Below are 26,171 nucleotides of genomic sequence, written 5' to 3'. Positions count from 1 at the left end.
TTGTCAGTCAGTATGATGGGTGTCAGCCATTGAAAGATTTTATAAAAAATAAGATGCCATCACACTTATTACCACCATCATCGACTTATATAAAATATGTACACAATTCATTACCCACCTGTTGCAGAATCAATGGTAAAGACAAGCCTAGAAGACACAGGATCATAAGCAACATTGCCTTGGATGGGCATCACATGTCCATTCTGAGGATGAAGGAAGAACTCTGGTGGCACTTCATTGACTTCTCCATTGGCAAGGATCATTGATGCCTCACTGTTGGGCACTATCAAGTTTGTAGATTTGTCAACATGTATCAGATCAGGGCATAAGATATTGCCATCAGGACCTAAGTAGAGAGCAATACAAATGTTTTCTAGTGTAAACTACTGCAGCCTTTACTTTACGTTATATATTTAACAACAAGAAAATTGTATTGGATAAACAGTAATTAAAAAAAATAAATAACATACCTAATAATTCTTCTCTGTTAATTGGTATAGTGTCTGTTCCAGGTTTGATAAGTTGGGCACCTGTACCTTCTCCAAGGACACCCCATGCACCAATACGTTGGCATTCACTTCCAACATCTGTAGCCATTCTATTCAATAATGCACCAACACGTCCAGAAACGCTAAGTGTTAAAAAAATATATGTTGTTTTATATTTATAGTACAACATTTGAATTAGAAATTTAAAATGGAATACAATAGATAAGCTATGTGTAATTGTATATGACATTAAATCAATGAAAATGCACACCTTTAATGCATAAAAGTCACATGAATTTAAACAATTACTAATGTTAAATATTAGATAGTCACCAAAGGGTTCTTCTATACAAGTAATAAGTGTAATTTAAAGAAATTCACTCACTTTCTAATAATGCTACTATCAAATTCTTCTTCAGGACTAGTTCCATTTGAAAGTTTTTCTGCGCCCTCATTCAAAAGACGTATAGCTTCTCGTGCACTGGCCATGAATGCAACCTTTAAAAACAAAATACAAAATGTCTAAACAAATCTTCTCGGATAAGGACTATAAACTGTAGGTCCAGTGTACACATCTGGCTCGTGTGCATTTACTGCTGGAATTGGCGCGTTACAAATTCGTACTATTACTACTGTATAAAGAACCTAGTACATATTTCGAGACAAGTAGGTTGTTACCCCGGTGTACTAGTACACACACAGCCACTCATCATAATATAAGAATGTCTTCAAACCAATTTAATTTGGTCGTTCACTACATTATTTGTCATTAACATACCTGGTGCTCTTCTCTGCCTTGGTCATCCTGTTTTAAAAGTTCAATCTGCTTCTTCAGGACAGCCTCAAATCTGAGACCAAGCTCTTTTCGTCGTTCAAGCTCAATACTTAGCTAAAAGAATAAACAAATCTCAAAACTTAAATCAAATCTGTTATTTAAGTTTAAAATATATTGTAAAAGAGTTGCCCAAGTGACCTAATGGTATGAGTAAATCAACCTGATAGGAATGATCATCAACCTAAATTAACTGCTGTAAATTATACTCGATCAAATGCATTAGTTATACCTCTTCACTCTTTTTCTCATAATCTGCTAAGTCCTCTTCTGTTGCTAAAGTAGATCTTCCAGCGAGATTCATCTTCGCTACCCACAATCCTTTCAGAGACTCTGTTTGGTTGTTAATCTTTTGGTATAATGCTTTGGCCTGTAAAATCCATCAATAAAGCCATATTGTAAATGCATTACATGAACAAATTCACTCAAACATTCAAATAGTCATGTATATGTTGAATTATAAGAAATAATAATGAACACACAGTTGGGAACTCCTTAAACTAATTTTCAAGTTTGACCGGTATTTCTATATTTCTCATAATATCATTGAACTTGTGTCAAATGAAGCAATCAAAAATGATAAATACCTCTTCTTTCTGTCTTCCAAGTTCTGAGGCCACATGTCGAGATTGTTTGGCAAGGTGATCATAGAATCTAGGAGAACTAAAGCCCTCTAGATCAACTTGACGATCATAATCCCAGAATTCATCTGTTCGTACTTCATCTATAAACAGTAAAAAACATTTTTTTTTTTTATAGTAGTAAAAATAATTTTACTAAACATTAGTTTATAGAATTAGCTGTAGTAAAGCAGGGACAATAACATTTCTTAAATCTTGGTTCCCACTTGGATGCAATGATGTAGGCACAATGCAATGCCCAATCACAAGAAACAGCTTGTACGATGCATCATGTCATGGTTAGTCAAATTATTTTTACATCCTTGCATTACATCCAAGTGGGAAGTATGCCTCTTGTAAAAGTTTCTCACCATCAGCCAACACAACTCCATTTTCTGCTCCATCAGGCTGGTTGTTACGAGCAGCTAGATTGCGACTGTATTTCTTAACGTGATGGACCGCAGAACCCTTTGAGGAGTAGTCATCAAAGTCATGGTTCTTGATGAGAGCACGGTACTTAGGGCGAATGTAACTGATTTTCTCCCATCCATATTTGCGGAACAACATCTACATGAGATAATTATTGATTAATAAAAATAAATTTTATAAAATTCAATCTTGACATGAAGTTTGTATAATAAAACATAGATATGAAAGGAGATTGATGATTGTAATGAGAACACCTGATTAAATTAAATTAAATAAACTTTTGTAAACAAGTGTACTACATGTTACACCTGAAAAACTGTACCTCTGAGCTTAAATAAACACATGGAGTTAATTTCTTATACAGTAGAACACTAATATTTTTGGGTCATCCCATGGTGTTGGGGTCTACTCTACTGTCAATTTGTAAATTTAAACTTACTAAAGCAATGATAAGGAGAATTGTTAAGAAGAAAACACAAGCCATCATGATGCCGATCAAAATCCAGTCTGGTGTCAGAAGGATGTCGCTCTCTAAAGAAACTCCATTCTGTACGATGTATCTCGGAGTTGTTGGAAAGAATGGCCCATCTTCAGAACACTGTGCATTCTCTGCCATCACTCTCACATACTGTTAAAAAAGATGCGTTAAATATAATAAATATCTACAGTAAGTTTTCCAAATATTTAGAGCTGAAATTAGAATCTTTTGGACCTCAAGAAAAGTCTGGTTATTGGTAGGTTTTTTCCTGGTTTTCAGAGAGTTCAGTATTGTGTGTAATAAATGCTAATGTTATAATGTACAGTGAGGTAAGTTATTATAATAGATAACAAGAACATCTACTTATTCATAAAATTAAATTTACCATTTTTCTGTTTGGATTGTCACTCATGTAGAAGACATACACACCAGGATCAACAAATTTATATGAGAAGAGAGTAGTGGAAGTGCCGATCTGACTTTGTAACTCTTCTAGTTCACGGAAACCACCATAATCAAACTGCTCATTAGTATTATAAAGATTCTCTCTGAAAAAAAAAAAATAGATGTTTGCAATATTTATTTGTCATTGAATGTTTTTTTCTTAGAGAATGAAAAAATTTAAACTCAACTCAACTGAAAGGAACTAGATGCTTATGTCGACATGGAACTGATTGTTATCCACACCACACACACATCATGATTAGTATTGGAAAAGGAACCAGTGTTTTTGAGCGTTTAATTCTATTTAGAACTGATCGCAGTTACCCATACCGCACATGTGAAGCAATTCAGTGTATTTTGCGTTTAGGTTATTTCACAAAAAGGTAGAATATGTTCAATCAAATTATTTTGCACAACTGTGCATTACTTTGTAGTCAGGGGAAGTTATGTGGAAATAGGTGAGTAACGTGTCAACATAAGCCTACCTATTATTAAGATTATTATAAAGAAAAAAATGTATGTTTGCATTACTGTATTTATAGAATTCATTTCGGATTTTGTGGTAAAGTTGGTTGTAGCTTACCTATCATACACTGGGTAATGTGTATTATCAACACTAAACATCATTGTCTCACCATACAACAAACAGACTGTAGGGTTCTCAATACCGCTATATGTTGATCCTGAATTGGTGGAGTCAGCAAGAAGGTGGCGCATACTATTGCTGACATCTCTACGTCTTCGGGAACTCACTGTTGAATTACTTACTGGCACTGTAACGTTGATGTCACCCTTTGCATTATCAAGGAATAGATTGGCTGTTTGTACTGGGTCTGGAGTGTACACACCAAGGAACCCATTGTCTGTGAATACAAAAAAGTTCAATACTGTATGTTTAAGTAGAGTTCACAAGTATACACAAAAAAAAAACATTATTTCCATCAACCAAGTTTTACTGATTCTTAAACCAGATCATTTAAGCATTAAACAGTTCAATTTCAGAGTTTATGTGTATGTGAAAGCCCATCAACCAAGTAAAATCAACTCAAATCAAGAAATAAAGTAAGTAAGTTAGTTCATACCTCCCATTTCCATTAGATGTACAGTTACACCAGTTCCATCATTTGTTTCACACTGATCACTTGTCAGCGTATTTCTCGAGTTGATAATCTTAGTCAGACTGGACACTGGAATATTTACAGTTTCACCGGTGTCAGTAAATTCCACTTTTATATAAGGTTCATCGTCACACACCATTGTGATTGTGTTCCTCTGAGCCAGTCGGCATTCCAGGTCACATATCTCCTCTAAGTCATCGACTTCACATATGCATAGGGAGAGGGTGGTGTCATAACTAATGTACTTATCCGGTGAGAGACAGCCCTAATTAAGAAATTCAAATTTAAGAACAAAAGAATGAATCAAGATGAATCTGAACATGCAATGGTGCGGTGCTTGCTTATACTACAAATTATTGTTGACATTTACCTGGTTTGTACAATAATCTACCCATCCTGCATCATCTAAGCAGTCACCTTCCTGTGTTCTGGTCTGACCCTCACTGCAAAGGTCATACAAATGTTTGACACAATCTTGTTCACGTCCTGGAATCGTTTCATAACCGTGAGCACATGGACACTTCCGGTCACTAGGTTGAAATTCTCTACCGGTTCCACTACATAAGCATTCAGACTGACCCTTGCTTGATTGGTATGCCTCACTACCACAGTGAAAGCAGCCTTCTTGCCCAGTAAGGTGGTTGAAGTGGTCGATAGGGCAGTCAAGGCAGTCTTCAAGTGACATCCCATACTCTTTGTTATTGTATGTGCCAATTGGACAAGGAGTGGATTCAGAGGAGTTTGCTGGGCAGTAGTAGCCTACAACAAATTCAAGTTAGAAAGGTGATACTAAATTAGACAAACTCATTATATCTTGATATAGAAAACACAAAACCAAAATAGATAGTGAGCAAAAAACTCACTCCAAGGTTCTTACAGGACAACTAGTAGAATTATAATAGACCCAGTGTACACTATTCACTTACCAAGCACAAACAAAGTGTGCAATCTACTTGTATTGGACGGATGAGACACTGCGGTTCGGGGACGGAGTCAATTGACATAACACGCCTAATGTACTGTGTTTAAATCCTTTATAAATCCAACATTATTATAATCATTTACAGTGTGCATTTATAAATTGAGCAGAAACAGAATGTCAAGAATCATACCACTTGCACCCAAAAAATAAATAACACTTCTATAACATACCAATTGGACACGGAAATGAATTGGTTTTAGTAACACCATAGTTGGTCTCATTTCCATGTGGAAGATCTGTTATGGCGCCTTCAAGACACACAACTCCAGCTCTACAAATCTCACAGAACTGACGGTCATCATCGTTTCCATATTGACCACCTGGGCAAATTTCACAAGTATCATCAAACGTAACTTGCAAAGAACCGTCAATCTGTTGGTATCCCAGAGGGCACTTTTTCGGGGTTATTGCTCCAGGGCAAGGCACAGTATTATTGCAGTCTTCTCCACCACAGTAATGTCCAGCCGGACATGGTTGTGGAGTGCTGGAATTAGTTGGGCAGTAGCTTCCACCTGGGCATGCTACCTGCGTCTCAGCTAGCTCACAATAGTAGCCTGGTTGGCAATTATGTTCTTCCCATGATCCTTCTGGGCAGTACAGACCCTCTGTGCATTCAATGCCAAAGTGATTAGCTGTATCATTTGGACAATAGTGACCAGCTGGACATAGGTGACAGTCAACTTGGTCTGTGAATAAAAAGGGAATTTTTCAATACTGTATTGGCTTGTAGGTTAGGTTTGGTGTTATTATAGTAATGATAAATTGGTTCAAATGAGTGAAGGACAATTAAATACAATTATTTTTCAAAATAAATGAAAATCATTATACAATAATTAGACCTATAAAAATGGGGTTTTTATCATAAAATTATCAAAGAGTAACACGCACATTTACATTGTTTAAACTTTAAATAAGTTCTATAAAAGGTAAAATGGGGCAGTGGGGCATACAAGTTAAATTTTATATCTTAAAACAGTTTAAAACAAAAATTCAACAATAATCAAAATACTACAGTATATACATACCTCCAGCTTCTTGTGTATCACGATAAGTTCCAGGTGGACAAGCAATTGGCTCATCAGTTGCTTCTGGACAGAAGTGAGCAATTGGACATGGACTGATAGTATAATTTGTCATAGCTAAAAAAAAAACACATTATTATTTTATATTAAAATATATTCAATACAATCTAAAGCAGATCCAGGATATTTCAAATGTGCGCTACAATACAATATTAATAGCCTATCAAAATTAGACATAAAAAAAAATCATACTTTATAATTTATATTTAGCTGTTAAAAAGGAGAAGCGCAAGTGCAACCAACTGGGCCCTGATTGTCATTCACAAATAAAATTCTGCATAAAGGCATTAGGAAATTTTATTTTTTATTTTTTGGAGCAAATAGGAAATCTAATGAATAGATGAATTGCGACTCTGCACCACTTTTGTGATACAGGCACCAAATTTGCATGTCTCACCTTCCATATTACACCAAAAGCCAGGTGGACATGGTTTACAAGTACTGACGTTTGTAGCAGCCGCTTCATACGAGTATGTTGTGTTAGGACAAGCTATTGGCTCAATGGCAGATTCACAATAGTAACCTGAAAACAAAATTTATACATAGTAAAAAGAAATTTAAACATTGTCTGTACCACACCAATATGAGCTCATCTTCCATTTTTTGTATTCCATGTTAAATAAAACCATTCTGTAACAGTGGCAGTTTCAGGATTTTGAAATAATTTTATCAGCTAAGTACTTGCTGTTGAACGGCTGAGCATAAATAGCCTTCATATGCATGAGATTAAGATAACCACTTACCTGGAGTACATGGTACAGGAACAGGATTATCGTCTGAGCATATATAGCCTGCTGGACATTCTACACACTCATCTTTATTTCCAGCACCCTCATATGAGATTACTAATCCTGGATCACATATAGATACATTTTTTGCACCTAAAATAAATAAAATAAACCAATGAGTAATTGGATAACTAGAACATTTGTCTAATTTCACAGATGTACAGATATCAACATTGTTACATAAGGAAATGTGACATGTTCTAATCTCTGACTGTGTCATCTAAAACCAATTACCTTCTACGCAGTAATAACCAAATGGACATGGTTTGCCGACAATGCTGTTGCTGCCATCTGGGGTTGGAGTGTCCGATCCACTATAGCAAATATAACCAGCTGTACAGGGACCTGCATCAATACCACCAACACAATAACGACCTTTAAATACAATAAAAGCAGAGTAATAATAATGCTTCAATGCAAAACATGAATGAACGTTCTTTACTTCTCATAGGTTATAGTTTAGACAGATCTTGTGCTTTAAATTACGAAAATAAAGCTACACTACTACAATCTAGGCTATGGTTACATAATTAAGACTTCTTGTACCTGTTGGACATGGTTGACACGACTCAGGAACAGTGAGGCCAGTGACATCATCTTCAGTGTAAGTGCCATTAGGGCATGGTATTGGAGCTATAACACCTTCAGGACAATAGTTATATGAAGGACAGGGTTGAGGTTCGCTTGTGTTGTACATACAGTACCGTCCTACTGGGCATAGGTCACAGTCGGTTGATAGTTCATTGGGCTGGTATGTTCCTGTGGAGATTAAAATAATATGATATACCTTTAAGAATATTTTATAAAATTTAAAAAACTTTTAAGTACTGAGTGTAAATAATAAAGTAAGGTGTTATTTTTAATATTCATTGATGCTTATTTACAGTAGTTAAAAATGCTTTTGACCAGATAGCAACAATACAAAGGTATTTTCAAAACCACACCCGAAATCTCATAAACTCAAAGTAGTTAAACTCATGAAGCTGGGAAAATATTTGCTAAATGTTCTTGAATAGTAGGTTATATTCATACCTGGACTGCATCCCTCGGGCACTCCTGTATTACTCTCGCAGAAATAGCCAACAGGGCAAGGGAATTCTGATGGTTCAGGTTCGTAGATTTCAGCAAAGCTCGGGCAATAGTAACCTGCATTACAAACACCAGTTGGTTCCGACAGGCCGGTGGTTTCACAGTAGTGACCAGCTTCGCACGGCAAGCAGTCTTCGATGGATGTTCCTCCTTCATTACGGTTCATGGTACCAACAGGGCAAGCAGTTGCATTCTGGGTACCTAACATACAGTATAAAAAACTTGCTATTGATAAACCATTGTATTGTACCTTACATTTTCCACAAGTAACAATGCTTATAAAGTACACACCTAAACAACATTATACTTTTTCTTTAATTATTTGTAATAACTATTAAAATTTGGTTTAAACAGAATTCAGTGTAGAACACAGATCAATAAATGTTATTCTCAAAACTAAATAAGAATTTTTAAGATATATTATTCATTGTGTGCGATAACCTAAAAAGTACATGCAATAATACTTACCATTCAGACAGTAATGGCCTACTGGACATGGACCATTAACACCATCATCAGGCCCAGACACTGTCGCACCTAATACACAGAGGTAGCCTGCTAAGCATTCTCCAGTTGGATATGCAAGACCTGGAGTCTCACAGTACATTCCACCCAAACATGGTTGGCATTGAGACTCCTCATCCAAGCTAGTTTGATCACTGAATGTACCTTTACAAAAAAAAACATGAATGAAATAAATATTGTCTGTACAATGAACAATTGGCATTTGTATAATTATAGACAAACCATATCTTGTTTTCTATATACTTAAGCTACTACTTTTTCTGGCTAGAGAAGGTTCAGTATAAAATAAAATGGTACTACTGGTTTACTGCTTACCTGGAGGACAAGGCTGTCCATTATCAGTGGTTCCTGAGATGCAATAGTAACCTTCTGGGCATGGAATAGTTTCATTCATTCCTTTTTCTGGGCATGTAGTACCTGATTAATATAAGAAAATATATGCAATTTTATTTTAGTATATCAATGACAAAAACTCTTTATGAATACATTTTGAAGATGTAATTGACTCTAAATTCAATCCACACAGCAAAACAAAAAACTAGCATTACTATTAATATGACTTTTAAAAACATACAGTTAAGAAGTTTTATACTGTTATTGTATGTTTAGAAGTGACGGCAAAAAGATAGTTTTATATAGCCTGAATTACATACCATTTGGACACAACAGACATGCTCCAAGACCAGGGCTTGGTGCATAAGTTCCCTTATCACAGGGCGATTCCTGAATAGCAGCCGTCTCACAGTAATGTCCCTCAGGGCACACATAACCTTTGACCCCATCTCCAGGTGTAGCTGTGTCAGAACCAGAAATGCAGATGTATCCAGGATCGCAATCAAGGGTTACTCCTGATTACAGAAAAATGTGAAGAAGTTAAAAATCAGACAGGCATAAAAGTAATAAATATAAATGCAGAACCCCTTCTTTGGGATTTTGAACGCATTGAGTCGGATGCCTCTCATCCTCTCCACAAAGTGATCATAGACCAACTTAATCCAAGTGGTAGATTGAGGCTCCTCAGTGTGAAAACAAATCGATATGCCAAATCCTTTATTCCCTCTGGTATCATCCAGTACAACAGAAAGTCAAGAAGATAATTTTATCTTGTATTTTTTGATGTTTTTATATGAATGGTTTTATGCTATATTTGTTTTTATTGTGTTTTCTTGTTATTATGACGAGCAATGAATTTCCTTTTTGAGGATCAATAAAAGTTATCTTATCTTATCTTATCTTACCTCTAGTGAAACAAATGGGCAACATACTATGTTTTAACACTACTGCACCCTCTTAAGTGGACACTTTGTTGGGTTTTGAAGGTGTCCCTTAAATTAAGGGTTTTACTGTATACTGTATGTAACATTTTCTTAATTTGGTCAATTTTTTGCAAAATATAAAAATAATTACCAGTTTCAGAACTCTCAGCAGTGCAGTATTGTCCGGGAGCACATGGTTCGCAATCACTTACATTGGTATTCCTCGTACCACTGGAAATACTTCCGGATGGACATGGAGTAGGTTTGTAGCTACCTTCAGGACAGTAGTTACCAATTGGACACTCAGACTCAGATGGTGTAGGGGTTGAGTCACCTCCTTCACAGTAATAGCTTAATGAAAAAAAAAATGTTACTCGTTGGGTATGAAATAGTGAATTCACAAGACTCACTTTACATAAATAATTACATACATTTAACAACAATTAGCCAGTTTATTCCAATCAGTAAGTGAAGACTTTTGTACTCTAGTGCGGATTTTCAACATACCCAGCATAACATTCCCCTTCAGGGGCACTCAGTCCAGGTGAGTTACAGTAGTATTTAGGTAAGCAGCCTAAACAGCTGGTGTCATTCACAGAGTTGGTTAGATTGTTGAAGGTACCAGATGGACATGGGTACTGATTAGCATACTCTGTACGTGATGGACAGTAATAACCACTAGGGCATGACGTGTTGAACAAACCAGTCACAGGGGCAGCAGTGTTATCACAGAAGTAGCCTGTATTGGAAAAAATGACAACAGTTAATTTTAAAAGAGTTCATTAAGTTTATTCTTCTGATCAAGAGCACAAAAGATTTTATTAATTTTTTTGAGTAGATTTAATTTTTTTAAATTAATATTTGTTTATAAAATTATCTAAGAACACACAACCTTTACCTTCTTCACATTCTTTGCATTCTGATTGTCCAATATCATTCTGATAATAACCATTGTCACATCTGACAGGAACTGGTGAGTTACCTGGGCAGTAGTGACCCTTTGGACACATATAATCATAAGGTGTTGGTATGGTCTGACCTTCTGGACAGTAGTAACCAGGTGCACATTCTCCTGATGTGGTTGATGCTCCAGTCTCATTACAATAAAAACCAGCTGTACAAAGCTCACAATCTTCAAATTCATCGCCTTTGATTGCGTCCCGGTATGTCCCATTTGAACATTCGGTTGGTCGTTCACTACCAGAAGGGCAGTAGTTGCCCACAGGGCATACTATCTGCCTTGGACTACTGGAACCTGTTGGACAGTAGTATCCTGGATCGCAGACATCAACAACACCATCTAGCCCTGTAGAGTTGCAGTAGAATCCTTGATCACATGGTATAGGCTCATAGGATCCACGAGGACAGTACTCACCAGGTTGGCATAAGCCTCCATTAACACTTGGCTATACCATGAATAGAAAGAAATATATGATATATGATTATATTATATTCATACAAATATCAAAAATATTACACACATAGTGGGGCTAACATGTACAATGAAAAAACAAGGAAGGTACTCAAAGCAACATAATAATATAAATATAAAATATTTCCAAACCTGTGCCTCCTCAGCCCCTCCACTACAATACCAACCAGGATCACATTCAGCAGTTGGTTCTACATTTCCTGTTCCATCACAGTACCACCCTTTAGTGCAAGACAGGCATCCTTCTCCCTCACTGCTTCGCAATGTGTCATTGTTAAACGTGCCAGCAGGGCATGGAAATGTGTGAGGATCAGTGGTATTAATAGGACAGTAGTAGCCTAGCGGGCATATATTGTTTACATAATCTGTGGTGTTGGCATAGCAGTAGTAGCTCTCTGGGCAAGGCTTACAAGATGCTTGTCTATTTTCGTCATTATATGTTCCAGCAGGGCAACCTGGAAGTACAACATACATAAAAGTTATGTTCGCACTGTCTGTGGCTGGAGAAAACACTTGACTACATTACGTTTTTTTTATCACATATGTATGTATTTAAATATTTTCTTATCCGGGCTCAGTGTGAAGGTATTTTACATGCATTGAAATTATCAACCAATATTTTTCTTTTTTGTGCAAGTAGAAGTTTATTTACATTTTTTTTAACTTACCTTCAGGATAGATAGTTCCAACTTTACAGAAGTGACCTTCAGGGCAAACGTCACCTATAATTGGATGTACTGTGTCTGTTGGACACTGGTTGCCATCCAACATAACTGGATCTGGTTTATCAACTCCAGACACACAATAATATCCCTCATAACATTCTGCTGTAGGTTCTGTCAAGTTGACACCCTGGCAGTACATGCCAGCGTCACATGGTGTACACTCAAGGGCCTCCGCTAGACCCCCATATGGATCATATGTACCAGAAGGACATGGTTGCCAGTCATGACCGGTACCGTTTGGACAGTAGTAACCGGCTGGACAGGAGGTGTACGTGCTTGCTGCAAAGCCAACATTTACGTTTTCTGATATACAGTAGAATCCTGAAGTTAACAAAATATTGAATTAATACACTTTATTCTATGTTCTTTAATAATCAAACAATATTTCTTTACCAATTAAATTAAATCTTACCTTCAGGGCATATGTTACACTCAAAGGAACCCTCATGGTCAACGTAATATCCAGCCAAGCAGTCCAATGGCTCTGCACTGCCTTGTGGACAATGTTGACCAATTGGACATATAAAAGGTCTTGCATTGTCTGATCCAGGTGGACAATAATAGCGTTGGTCACATGTGGCAGTAGGTGCAACATTAGCTGTAAAAAATATTATATATTATATACGGCCCAATCTCATCATGAAAGACGATAACCCCAGGTCCAAAATATTATTTAACTAAGCTAAGTACTTCTCTGCTACAGATGAGTTCTGTTGGGTTCATTTATTTGTTAAAATAGTTGTATACAGTAATTTTATAAGCATCTTCAATTAGGTTTTTAACTACTCTGTTGGAATTGGAAATTTGTTTTTGTCATTGCATTTGTAAGGTTGTGAAATCTCCACCATACAATAATACATACAACATTTAACCATACAACAAATATACTAATTCATTGTCTTACCAAGTCCTTCACAATAAAAGCCAGGGCTACAATCAAAGCAATCGCTAATTTCTTCCAATCCTGTAACATTTCCGAATGTACCATTTGGACATGGGTATGGATCTCTTGTGCCTTCAAGGCAGTAGTAGCCTTCCGGGCAAATATCATTGTCTGGTCTAGTGGAACCTTCAATACAAAAGTAGCCTGGGTCACAAAGCCCTTGCTCAGCAGTGATACCTGTAAATATTTGAGGAGAAAAAAAGGGGAAAAAAATAAAAAATAAGTATACTGTACCATATTTCTTTATCAAAAAATAAGAAATATTCTTTATCAGAAATAATTTATTAGCTAATTTAATAATTTGTTTAAAAATTAGGAACAGAATGTAGAAGATAAAATGTACATGTATTTATATTACCTGTCTTGTTACAGAAAAAACCTGCTGTACAATTCAAACACTGGTTTTCCCACATCAATTTTTTATCTGGACTAAATGTACCCTGTGGACAAGCAATTGGCTCAGCTGTTCCAGCTGGGCAGTAAAAACCTGCTGGACACTCGTCATTTAGTTCACCTAAGAAATAATAGAAACTTAGCATAGAAATCACTACTATGTATTACATTATTTATTTTGATTGATTGAAATATATATTTATACTGGGTAACCTCTTCAGTCAAAGACTGGTCTCCCAGAGGGCCCAGTTATGATCAGTGGCTGTGATGTACTAATACACCGTGGTAACCCCCTACTCGTCTCGAAAGATGTACTAGGTTCTTTAAAGTGCACACGAGCTAGATGTGTACACTGGACCTACGGTTTATAGTCATTATCCGAGAAGACTCGTTTTACCACCAGAACCATGGAGTGAGTGAGCCTCGAACCCCTGCTGATGTTATGGCTACGTAATTACGGTTCCATTGTCTTAACTGCACGGCCACTCACGCACTATACTCTCACAATATTTTGCTTGAGCTGTGATTATTTTATCCTTTCTTGCCTCCTACACTTTACAATGACAGTGTTGTTTAAATTTATTGTTTTGTTAATTTTACCTCCAATGAAGGGTCCTATCCACTTAAAAATATAGATTATCATCTTTTGTTTTTTACAATTATTTTTAGGAATACAATTTGGAGTTTATATTTGTGTTATACAAATGTTTCAAGCTAGATCTGTTTTATTTTATAACATAACAGAGAAAACGATTAGCTTACCATATGTCGGTGTACTTATGTTAGCACCCTCTCTACAGTAGTAGCCAGCTTCACACAGTCGAGGTGGACTCACTAATCCAGTTTCATCACAAACAGTTCCACCAATACAGGGAACACATTCTGATTCATCTTGCAGACCTGCAATTCAGTAAGGTACATGTATTAACAAATGACACAATGTTTATAGGAAGTGGCCCAATCATTGGATAAAAGAACTGTACATAAAAAATTACCTGTGATGTTATTGAAGGTACCTCTTGGGCAAGGATACTGTGTACTGTACTGAGTACCATTAGGACAGTAGTAGCCCATTGGGCATTCATATGATCCATAGAAATCAACTGGTCCAAAAGTAGCATTGCAGTAAAAACCTTCTGGACATTCCTTACATGTCCATTTGCCTCTTGTATCTTGGTATGTTCCTGATGGGCAGGGTTCTGGTGTTGCCCGACCAGTAACACAGAAATAGCCAAGTGGACAACTGTATGAAGCAGGTGTTGCAACTAGTTGTCCACGAGGGCAGTAATAACCTTGCTCACATTGACCACTTGGGTTAGATAGCCCTTCTTTGCCACAATAAAATCCTAGTAAAACAAGTTTTTTTTTGTACTTTAGTCCAGTAAAAATAGTCAAATTAAATGTAAAATATTAATATTAACAGTAAAAACCATAGTATAATTTTTCATCCATCTAATGAGTATATACAGTCAACTCTCCCAATACCGGACTCTCCCAAAACCCGGAATTCACGGAAAACCAGACTTTTTTGGAGGGCCCAATTTGTCCCTATTCTAAATGTACTATAATTTATTATGAAAACCGGAATACCCAATTCGGGAATCCGGACCAATTATGAAGTACAAAACACAAAAATTAGCGTCTGAAAACCGGACTGACAGTTAAAAAACTCCAAATATTTACGAAAACAACGTAACATCGTCGTCGCTGACTCGAATTCAATACATTCACAATGTACAAAAGCTTTTAACCATACCCAGACCGGACCATGCATGAAGTGCGCGACGTTTCGCGGTACTGTACGATCAAATAATGTTGCCATGGAGCGCTACACTGTGATTGACAGGTCAGTTCATTGTTAACCCACGAGGCGGCAATTGCTTTGTTGCGTATCGAATGTCTATTGTTTTTAGCAGGGAGTTGTTAACAACTCCCTGTTTTTTAGCATATGAATTGTTTTTTAATAAAGTTCAATTTACATTCCACTTTGTGTCTTTGTTTTGTTTAAATTATTGTTAAATTCACAATTGCAATAGGACTTGGAATGTTTCACTAAAAATGTGCATCATTATAAATTTGGAAATCATTATGGCAAAACGTAAACGGAATGAACTTGACTTAACTAGTGTTAATAAACTTTGAAATGTTACCAATTAATTATTGTGTCATTATTGCTTGTCTCGTTTATTGCTATCAAATTACGTGAAAATAAAGGAGCTTAAAAAACATGTGGGTGTTTTTATTTGATTATGACACCTCTGCACATGCGCATCAATCAAAGCCCCGCTCTGCTATTTTTATCACCCATGCTGCTGCTGCTAGCTCGCGATAAACAATAAACGACCAAAATTATGTTCACCGTACGTACGTAGGCTTAGTCTAGGCCTTTTTGCCGCTAAAAACACATTGAGAAACAAAAATTTACTACTGTAACATGTTTTATTGGTACAGTAAATAATGTAACTTTAAAAAAAGGTAAATTGAATTAGCTTAATATTAATAAAGTAGGCCTAGGCCTATCAGTATTTATTTAATTAAAACTAGCTTGACACTATCATAGCCTAGGCCTTCCCTACGCTAGACCGTACCGGGCAGCATTCGGACCGGTGATTCAAAGCATTTTCAGTGACAACGTGATGACTTTAAAAATATGTTTTCAGGAAACCGGACTTTCGAAAAACCAGGAAATATATGCCCGCCCAAGGGTGTCCGGTATTGGGAGAGTTGACTGTACAATAGTACAATTAGGTCAGAGTAGTTAAGTTAGCTCTCTGACGCAAACTATTTTTAGAATATTACAATTTTTACAGATATTGTAGTATCATTCTGTTGTCCATTATTTACCTTCAGTACAATTCTTGCAATTATCAATCTGGCTCTGTTGCTCTTCATCTAAGTAGAAGCCCATGGGGCAAGGTTCTGGAGAGGGGCTTCCTTCCTCACAATAGTGACCCATTGGACAGACATTTCCTGTGATGTTGTCTGTAGGGCTGCTTGTAGTGGATGTTAGGCTACAGTAAAAACCTATAAAATACAGATAAATATTAGCAACCATGTAGCATAAAATGTGTTTGAATAGGTAATGTAATAAATATGAATGTATTAAAAAAATTTGAATTGAATAAACTTATATTGAGATTAACATTCTCATTGGAATTTGGATACTTTTCGAACACTTGATTTTTTGCATATATACATTACACAGTACAAATGCCACAAGTATATAAATGTATAATAGCAATCTTCTGTTTTCAAGATGCAGCAGACATCTATGCATCCATAGAGTTTAACATTCTACATATTCACTGTGCATGTGAATGTCTTTCCGGCTAGAAGGCTAGTGGTGCATCATAAGACAAACAGACCCTAATATTAGCCTTCATACCTTGTTCGCAAAGTGCCAAGGGCTCGGGTAGCCCAGCACTAGGGCAGTAGAATCCTGGATCGCAATCCACCTGTGCTTCTGTACCAGCTGGGCAATAGTAACCTGGCTGGCATTTACCACCAATCATAGCGTCAGTAGGCATTGGGTTTGATGCACCTTTTATACAGTACCAACCATCACTGTAAAATAGAAAATATATATTTAGAATTAAATGGCTTCAACATTTACTAATTAATTTTTTTTTTTAATTAAATTACTTTTAGAGGTACCAAATAAAATAATTAAAATAGAAAGAACTTTGATGGACTGCAATAAAAAGACATAGGCTTAAAGCCTGGCTTAAGACCTAAGACCCCAAAAAAGTCTCAGTGTAAAACCAGTGACTAAACATATGGAAGGAATTAGAATCTGAAATTGCTGATAGTCTTAGGAATGACTTCATATTGTAATGGTCTTACAGTATGGTCTGCAGTTGTCAAGGGCTTCATCCTGGACTTAAGGCCTTTATTCACTCCATGATTAAAGTTTATTATAAGAGCTGCACAGAAATGTTAACTATATTTAAGTTTAAATATAAATCCAAGACATGTTTTGGTTTTAAACTGCAGGTTTGTATGTTTAAATCATGCACTGTGTTTACTTTATGCTTACCTGCAGTTACCAGTCGGTTCAACATTTCCATATCCCATACAATACATACCACCAAGACAGTCTAAACATGAGCTTTCATTGGTTTGACCAGTGAGGCTATTAAATGTACCAGGGGAGCATGGATACTGATCTGACCACTCAGTCCCAGCTGGACAGTAGTGACCAGAAGGACATATTAGATCACTATTATTTGAATTTGCCGGACAATATCGACCTAAAAATTCAAAGTGAAATAATTGTAACAATTATTATTGAACTTCATATTTTATATTTTTTCAATAAAAAATTACTTTGTTTCAGGGAAAATTCTAAACATGAATTTGGTTTGATAATGTTAAAAATACAGATTTCTTTTCTTTGATTTACAAAATATAGGTACAGTAAGGTCACTAACCTGGAAGGCATTCCTTGCATGACCCCTGACGTTCTTCATTCTGGAATGTTCCAGCATCACATTCATGAGGAAGAGTGGTACCTTCAGGACAGTAGAAGCCTGGAGGACATACGCCACCTGAACCAGTATGCCCACCTAACAGTGGGCAGGTTGCATTGTATGTTGAATTTGTATCTTCATTATTTGGATCCATGCGATCAACTCCTGAATCACACCAGTAACCAACTTTACATAGGCCTGTAGTTTTAATAGCGCCCTCTAGGTCACAGTAATATCCTCCATCACAATCACGACATTGTTGAATCTACAGAACAAAAAAGATTACTGTATAATCATTGTCAGTTTCGAGTTATATAAACCTCTTAGATATTGTTCGTGTGATTGAGTGTGCCTAAGAATTTGGATCTAGTGCAATATCATTATCTTCTTGTAGCAAATTTACATGCATTAAACCTAGTCACAGATGGACTGATTGCATGCACTATCATCTGTCTATGGGACCTGTGATTTGAAATCAGTTCCCAAAAGGGTTCCCTGATTAATGTTGGAAACATATATTTACTTGATCTGTTAAATTTACACATTTTTACAATTCAACATTGATACTCACTTTGTAGAGGTTAGTCTGGTTACTGTATGTACCTGCTGGACATGGCATCCAATCAAGTCCAGTACCTTCCGGACAATAGTATCCCTCAGGGCAGTCATCATACCCAGCTTTCAGGTCTGGATTGCTGAGTGTTTCATTTTCTGGCAAACAATAATAGCCTTGAGGACAGATAAGACAACTTGATCTGGTGGTGGTGTTGGTAAAGTATCCAGACGGACAAGCCTTTGGGTCAGGTGACCCTTCTGGGCAGTGAAGACCAATTGGACATTCAATAGCATTTGAAGCGGCTGAGCCTATAAATATAAAATTACCAGCTTTTAAGATTACTTTCAATCAAACTAAAAAAAGAACTTAAAACCAAAATTGTAGGACTATAGTTCAATATAACATTTATTCAATAATGGTAAAACAAAAAATACAAGACTAATAACAGTACTACAATACAAAAACAAGAATAGGTAAACTAAGAACATATGGTAACATGGGTACAATTATCTCTTTGGAGATTTGTGAACAGTGCAAGTGAGCTTGGTAAAATTACATTTATTTTTACATAAAATAACCTGAATGTAAAACTGGATATAAACAAATTAATTTAGTTCCTTTTTGATACTTTGAATAAACAGCCTTTTACCTTCTGGACAGTAATAACCAGCTGAGCATAGACCTTCTACCATTGTGAGACCATTCTGTTGACAATACCATCCAGCAGTGCAGTTGAGGCATTCTGATTCCTCTGACAGACCTGTGGCGTTAGAATAAGTGCCAGGTGGACAACTCTTTCCTGCCACAGATGTGCCAACTGGACAATAGTGGCCAGCTGGGCAGATAAACTGCTCAATGTCATCAGAGCCAGTCTCACAATAGAATCCTGAGTCGCAGTAGCCATTTGGTTCTGTTTTACCACCTTCGCAGTAGGAGCCTGAAGTTAAATAGATCAAATGAACTGGTAATGGAAAGATACTTTCTTTAATAAGAATGTTTAAAACAAAAGGGATTGAAGTAAAAACTGTTACTGAAAACTGACAAAATTTGTCTCTCAGTTTTCCACTAGAGCTACCAAGTGATATGCACAAATATTGTGTTATCACTTATTCTTCACTCTGCAAACAACAAAATAAACTAATTTATTAAAACGAATGATAATTATTCCATTTATTACCTGCAGGACAAAGGTTACATTCTGTTTCATTCTGCAAGTGTGTGTCGTTACTGTAAGTTCCACTTGGACAAGCAATTGGTTCAATTGTGCCTTCTGGACAGTACTTAGCCACTGGACAAGCATTAGCATCACCACCTTGGTCAGGGGCTGCCTCAGTTGCTCCTACCTTGCAGAAATATCCAGCAGAGCAGTATGAGTAGGGGTAGGTTAAACCAGACTGGCCGCAATAGAATGCACCTAAAATATAGAAAATTAGTACTAAAAGTTATATCACAAATTAAACTACACAAACCAACAGCGGTATTATATTTATTATGTATTCAGGCAAAACAATACATTAAAAAAAATATATAATACAAATCAACAATTAAATAAACATGATGTAAGGAGATAAGATATCATAGTCACTAGCTGCCAGAAAAGCACAAAGCAGCCTAAGCCACTGTCACCAATTAGTTGGTCTGAGGATAATGTCATGAAGGCATAAAAATACCTAAACATGGTGTGCATTCGTCTTCCATCGTTAAGCCTGTGATGTTGTTGAAGGTTCCATGGGGACATGCATGTAGCGTTGCAGCAGTTGTACCATTTGGACAGAAATAGCCTAAAAAAGAAATTAGAATCTGTGTTTTACTAGCTCTGTTTAACGTTATATTGGTCTTTGTTATCTAAAGTTTATTTGTCTTGTAGTTACCTTCTGGGCAGATGTTAGTAGTGTAATTAACAATAGGTCCATTGACATCGTCACAATAGAAACCTTCTGGACATTCTTTGCAAGTCCACTGTCCCTCTTCATTCTGGTAGGTACCGGCTGGACAAGCTTCTTTGTTACCGACTCCTTCTTCGCAGTAATAGCCTACTGGACATCGGTACACATTAGGTTCTGGGACTGTTTGACCACCAGGACAATAAAAACCTACAATAAAATAAAAATGAGTATGAAACAAACTCTTATGAAGCTGACAAACTTAAGTTATCTGTAACCTAAACAGTATGGATAATACTTTCTGTACTAGTTGGTAATTTAAAAAAAAAATTTAATTAATTAACTTGTACTAAAAGTGTATATCTTTGCTGAGCTATGTATAAGTGTTTCAAAAGGCAATTACAGGGTCTTGGAAGACCTGAAACTACTGTATCTACCTTGTGTGCATGGGCCTTCAGGCCCTGCTAGGCCACTATCATTGCAAAACATTCCAGCAGTACATTCCAGGCACCAAGTAGAATTTTCTGCACCTTCACTGGGCTGGTAAGTTCCTGGTAAACATGGCTCTTCATTATAACTTCCCTCAATGCAGTAATGACCTGTACTGCATTTGTCACCTTATAAAATAATTCATAAAATTAAATTAGTTTAAAGGTATGACAAGAATAAACATGTTAACTCATAAACATTAATTACTTGTATACAATCTTCGTCTGGATATCTTTAGAAACTGGCACTGAGTATCTGTAGTTCGTACTCACTTACTCACTCTTCTAAACTAAGGAGGTTTGTCTATATGACAATACCTACCTCCAATACCATTAGGTGTGGCTGTTGGAGAACTACGATTGCAGTAGTAGCCAGCATCACAGTCACCACGTGGTTCATACATGCCAGGGACGTCGCAATATTTACCAGGATCACATGCTAATGGTTCAGATGATCCCATTGGACAATATTCACCTTGAAAAGAATACGTTACATATAAGTAATTGTAGATACTACTAAACATTGTAGTGGAGCTGTAGCTTGGTGATTAACATGCTTGCCTTCCAATCCCAAGATCCAGGGTTCAATCCTAACCTAGTGCCAGGGTTGTAACTCACAATTCTTTCAACTCCTTAAGCCTCAAAATGAGACTTAGTTTATAAGCACACTAAATTAAAATAGTTTATCTATCCTGCAATTGGCGAGTTACTCGTAAGTAAAAGTAAAAGTAAAATCTACAAAAATCTGTGATACACTGTAATATACTGCACAAATTTGAAATTAACATTCAGATCAATGTGGTAAAAAAAAATGCATCATTGCTTTGAGATAGTTTACTACAATCTTATTCAGAGTTTAAAATAAAATACATAAATATTTTATTGTACCTATTTGACACTGGCCACCAGATGTATTGTTAGGTTCAGGTTCATAAGCACCAGAGATACAATACCAGCCAGGGTTGCAGTCCCCAGTAGGATAGTCTCCAGCACCTTCGCAGTACATTCCAGGGAGACAGGCTATGCATGAACTGAGATCATGTCCACCTGTACAAGAAAAACATCAACACTAGTCACTAGATTGCAAGTTATAAATATACAGTAGCTCAGAAGCTGGTGGCTCCATATATGCAGCTCATGTTTCATAGAAAACAGTGGGAAAACAAATGTTAAGCACTTTGAAATAACCATTACACGACAGTGCTTTCAAAGAATATTTTCACATATAAACCTGCACCACACATGACTGAATTATTTCCCTTCTAAGAATAACAATAGAAACAGCATTACTGTTAAGGATTCTTTCAGTCCATAGTACACTAATGAATGAATAGCAGTTTTCCAGGATATGATGTACTAACAAAAATGTTATTATACCTACCTGTAAGATTGTTGAATGTACCCTTAGGACAGGGAAATTGTATGTCATATTCAGTACCATTAGGACAATAATAGCCTGCTGGACAGATTGTGTTTCTACAAAAAACACAAACAAAAAACACATTAACCCAATGCTAGTTCTGACAACTATATTCCTGGTTTGTAACTTTATTTAAACATTGCTTTTGCACGTTCTTAATTTTGTATCCTGTTTCATTAAATGTTTTTTAATGGTTTTATTGAATGGTGAAAATATTTTCATAAGCTGGACTGTTCTATGAAACTAATCGCCATCTCAATAATTAATAGAACAGTCAATATTTCAACTCATGCAATGCTCTCCCCATTCAATTTCATTATTTGTATCAAATGTCTAATTCAATGATTTCAATTAATCTTTATCCAAATGTTTCCATCAACATTACTTACGAATAAGTAGTAGAGTTAGCCAGGCAGTAGTAGCCAGCTGGACACTGATTACAGTCTGCTTTTCCTTCAAGGTCTTGGTATGTTCCAGCAGGACAACCTGTAGGCAGTTCTGAACCTTGTACACAGAAGTGCCCAGTAGGACAGACACCACCATATCCAGTGTGAGCGCCTAATTATCAATTAAACAAATGTTAAAATGAAATAATGTAACAAACTGATGTGCGTTCTAATTTAATTAATAAAATTGACGTCCATGGGGTCATTACACTTAAAATTTTAAATTATTAATGTTTCTTAACATTATTTAAATTTAATTATTTGCACTATACTTTGTTTGATAGTGATTTGTGAAAATACATGACCAAAAGAAAATTATCACATTTAAACAAAAAAAAAAGGCCTACATAACTCTGGTACAAAAAAATAACACACTGTAGACTTTACATCTGTCAGTAAACACTAATGAAAACCCCATTATGTTTCCACTTAAAAATGTGGTGTTTTGTCTTGTCATGCATTTCTCTCTTTGCCATAAGTGACCCTACTAACCTTCATATGAACAGGAGTCGTTTTCAAATGCAGTTGGGTTTGGTCTATCAACTCGCGAGGTACAGAAATACCCTGGATCACATTCATCAGTTGGACTTGTCAGGTTGGTTCCCTGGCAGTAGTAACCACCTATAATAAAATGGAATAATCCAATTATTACTGTATTTTATTTTTCAATTACATTTTCAACATTATTTTCAATTAGAAGTTAAAATAATGGTACATGCCAAGCTGTTAAGGTTAAAATATTAATAGCTATTAATAAAAATAAAATCCAATGGAACTGTTGGACATTTGACTAGAATTATAACAGAAAAATTTTATAAAAATGACAATAAATTCATATCAACAAGCACATCAAGCAATTAAAAACATTCAATTACAAAACATTTGTCATACCATCACAATTGGTACATCCTCCTTCATCTTCCAGACCAAGACGATCACCATATGTTCCTCGTGGGCAAGCAGTCCAGTTACGGCCAGTGCCTGCTGGACAGTAGTAGCCATTTGGACACAGTCTGAATCCACTGCTTGAATTACCTTAAAAATAATTATGTTTTAATGTAATATTCATATATTTTCTAATACATACTGCTTGGGAAGATGCAGGACAATATAGAGTTAATGTTAATTGCTATATTAGGCGCTATATAAATACTGTTTATTATTATTATTATTTATATCATTCTACTGACCTTCAATTACTTCTTCTGGTACACAGTAAAAGCCAGCAGGGCATTCCAAACACTCAGCTTGCTGGCTTAAATTAGTATAGGTCCCTGGATCACAAGGTATTGGTAGAGGACTGCCCTGGGGACAGTGTAGACCAATAGAGCATGGGAAGTCAGCTGGATTTGACACATGCTGACCTTCAGGGCAGTAGAATCCAGGGTCACATTCTCCTGATGGTTCAAATAAACCTGAAGAAAGAAAAGGGATGCAGAACTTATGCAACTTTATACATAGTTCTTTGCTTGATTAATTAAAATGATAACAAAGAGTATAAAGAAATCCTTCGGACGGGACGTACAGCTGTTGGCTCTGTGTGCATATAGTTTACGTTAAAGAAGTTGATACCCTATTCGAAAAGCTGACCGAATTTCCGCAGTTTACAGTTAAGCTTATAAATAAATAAGTAAAAGTTACAGTCAATAAATTTCTTACCAGTATCATTACAATAAGTACCCTCATCACATAGTTCACATTGGGTGACATTGTATCGGTTCATCGTGTTAGAGTATGTGCCCGAAGGGCAAGGTTCTGGTACACCAGAGCCTAGTTCACAGTAATGGCCGACGGGACATGATATGTTCCTAGGATCTAAGGAACCCTGTATACAATAGTATCTATTGAAAGAAGATAATAAACGATAATTAGATAAATAAATTTTGGAAAGCGTTAACTTACTTATATATTATTTTTAAATTTTATAGAAGATAAACATAAATGTAATTCAGTCAAATGTGTACAGTATGTGATCCTTAAACTATCTATTTTATTGTCAAATGTGTACAGTATGTGATCCCTAAACTATCCATTTTATTGTCAAATGTGTACAGTATGTGATCCCTAAACTATCCATTTTATTGTCAAATGTGTACAGTATGTGATCCCTAAACTATCCATTTTATTGTCAAATGTGTACAGTATGTGATCCCTAAACTATCCATTTTATTGTCAAATGTGTACAGTATGTGATCCCTAAACTATCCATTTTATTGTCAAATGTGTACAGTATGTGATCCCTAAACTATCCATTTTATTGTCAAATGTGTACAGTATGTGATCCCTAAACTATCCATTTTATTGTTTGAACATTTTTAAAGCTTACCCTGGGTCACAGAGCCCACTAGTATTGGTCATTCCAACCTCTGCACAGTAATGTCCAGCTGTACATGGGACACAGTGATCTTCTTCCCAACGTCCAGTCTCATCGCTGTATGAACCCTTTGGACATGGGACTGGATTTTCTGTACCTTCTGGACAGTAGTAGCCTGGTGGACATGTGTTAGCATCCACTCCTGTATTAAAGATACATCATTAGGTCAAAATATTATCAAATCGTAGCTGTACAATTACAAAAACTATTTGTATCAGTATTCAATTTCAATCAAAAATGTATTTTTTGTACTGTAATTACCTTGATCTGGTGTTGAAATGTTAGCATATTGTTTGCAGTAGTAGCCAGGGCTACATAGTTCCACAGGAGAAACCATGCCTGGAGTAGGACAGTAGTACCCTCCACTGCATGGACTACACAAGTCCATACTGCTTAGGCCTAGAAAAAGAAATACATTTTTTTTTATTCTTAATGATAAATTCTTGTATTTGAATTTGTGAATAATTTTTATCGGTTAAAAAGGTTAACTTGCATATACCTAAAACATCAAAATGATAGATTGTCATAAAATTTACTTAATAATTTCATTTCTATAAATACAATGTTGAATAAACATACTTTATATTTTCTAAATAAAGTCAAATAAATTTACCTGTTAAATTGTTGAATGTACCAATAGGGCAAGGAAATTCATTTCCAAACTGTGTACCAGCAGGACAGTAGTATCCCATTGGGCAGTGTGTTGTATCGTTGTTAAGGACAACCCAAGTCATTGTGTTATCACAGAAGTATCCAGATGGACATATCTTGCATGAACTTTGACCTTCTTCGTCTTGGTAGGTTCCGTTCTCACAGCGAACTGGGTCATCAGATCCAATCTCACAGTAGTGACCAATTGGACATCTGTAAATAGAGTTACAAAAAATATACTTTCTTATAGAATGTAGGAA

At 36.1% G+C, this 26,171-nt stretch overlaps 1 protein-coding gene across 3 annotated transcripts in view; it reads right to left on the bottom strand.

The window, feature by feature from the left end:
• Window positions 1-26,171, bottom strand: part of LOC140056689 (uncharacterized) — a 79,927-nt gene that overhangs the window by 10,566 nt on the left and 43,190 nt on the right. For all 3 annotated transcript variants that reach the window (XM_072102146.1, XM_072102147.1, XM_072102149.1), the window contains 53 exons: window positions 25,874-26,124; window positions 25,522-25,659; window positions 25,213-25,402; window positions 24,546-24,727; window positions 24,077-24,301; window positions 23,778-23,921; window positions 23,379-23,507; window positions 22,830-22,998; window positions 22,402-22,496; window positions 21,909-22,067; window positions 21,343-21,495; window positions 20,970-21,149; window positions 20,521-20,742; window positions 20,320-20,430; window positions 19,827-20,063; window positions 19,299-19,586; window positions 18,665-18,957; window positions 18,055-18,358; window positions 17,661-17,874; window positions 17,010-17,188; window positions 16,469-16,648; window positions 14,620-14,970; window positions 14,387-14,524; window positions 13,590-13,745; window positions 13,193-13,408; window positions 12,701-12,886; window positions 12,232-12,609; window positions 11,696-12,018; window positions 11,030-11,537; window positions 10,639-10,870; window positions 10,283-10,482; window positions 9,529-9,723; window positions 9,191-9,292; window positions 8,819-9,019; window positions 8,294-8,551; window positions 7,808-8,020; window positions 7,496-7,636; window positions 7,217-7,354; window positions 6,871-6,996; window positions 6,417-6,530; window positions 5,562-6,077; window positions 4,780-5,168; window positions 4,374-4,674; window positions 3,875-4,154; window positions 3,233-3,395; window positions 2,809-2,997; window positions 2,312-2,507; window positions 1,908-2,044; window positions 1,553-1,690; window positions 1,267-1,377; window positions 874-986; window positions 471-631; window positions 119-346 (listed from right to left, as the gene is read on the bottom strand). In XM_072102146.1, the coding sequence (XP_071958247.1) occupies window positions 119-346; window positions 471-631; window positions 874-986; window positions 1,267-1,377; window positions 1,553-1,690; window positions 1,908-2,044; window positions 2,312-2,507; window positions 2,809-2,997; window positions 3,233-3,395; window positions 3,875-4,154; window positions 4,374-4,674; window positions 4,780-5,168; window positions 5,562-6,077; window positions 6,417-6,530; window positions 6,871-6,996; window positions 7,217-7,354; window positions 7,496-7,636; window positions 7,808-8,020; window positions 8,294-8,551; window positions 8,819-9,019; window positions 9,191-9,292; window positions 9,529-9,723; window positions 10,283-10,482; window positions 10,639-10,870; window positions 11,030-11,537; window positions 11,696-12,018; window positions 12,232-12,609; window positions 12,701-12,886; window positions 13,193-13,408; window positions 13,590-13,745; window positions 14,387-14,524; window positions 14,620-14,970; window positions 16,469-16,648; window positions 17,010-17,188; window positions 17,661-17,874; window positions 18,055-18,358; window positions 18,665-18,957; window positions 19,299-19,586; window positions 19,827-20,063; window positions 20,320-20,430; window positions 20,521-20,742; window positions 20,970-21,149; window positions 21,343-21,495; window positions 21,909-22,067; window positions 22,402-22,496; window positions 22,830-22,998; window positions 23,379-23,507; window positions 23,778-23,921; window positions 24,077-24,301; window positions 24,546-24,727; window positions 25,213-25,402; window positions 25,522-25,659; window positions 25,874-26,124 (11,141 nt within the window). The remainder of the gene's footprint in view (window positions 1-118; window positions 347-470; window positions 632-873; window positions 987-1,266; window positions 1,378-1,552; window positions 1,691-1,907; window positions 2,045-2,311; window positions 2,508-2,808; window positions 2,998-3,232; window positions 3,396-3,874; window positions 4,155-4,373; window positions 4,675-4,779; window positions 5,169-5,561; window positions 6,078-6,416; window positions 6,531-6,870; window positions 6,997-7,216; window positions 7,355-7,495; window positions 7,637-7,807; window positions 8,021-8,293; window positions 8,552-8,818; window positions 9,020-9,190; window positions 9,293-9,528; window positions 9,724-10,282; window positions 10,483-10,638; window positions 10,871-11,029; window positions 11,538-11,695; window positions 12,019-12,231; window positions 12,610-12,700; window positions 12,887-13,192; window positions 13,409-13,589; window positions 13,746-14,386; window positions 14,525-14,619; window positions 14,971-16,468; window positions 16,649-17,009; window positions 17,189-17,660; window positions 17,875-18,054; window positions 18,359-18,664; window positions 18,958-19,298; window positions 19,587-19,826; window positions 20,064-20,319; window positions 20,431-20,520; window positions 20,743-20,969; window positions 21,150-21,342; window positions 21,496-21,908; window positions 22,068-22,401; window positions 22,497-22,829; window positions 22,999-23,378; window positions 23,508-23,777; window positions 23,922-24,076; window positions 24,302-24,545; window positions 24,728-25,212; window positions 25,403-25,521; window positions 25,660-25,873; window positions 26,125-26,171) is intronic.

This window comes from Antedon mediterranea, chromosome 8, assembly GCF_964355755.1.
Source record: "Antedon mediterranea chromosome 8, ecAntMedi1.1, whole genome shotgun sequence".
Classification (NCBI taxonomy): Eukaryota; Metazoa; Echinodermata; class Crinoidea; order Comatulida; family Antedonidae; genus Antedon; species Antedon mediterranea.
This window is presented reverse-complemented; position numbering and strand designations above follow the sequence as displayed.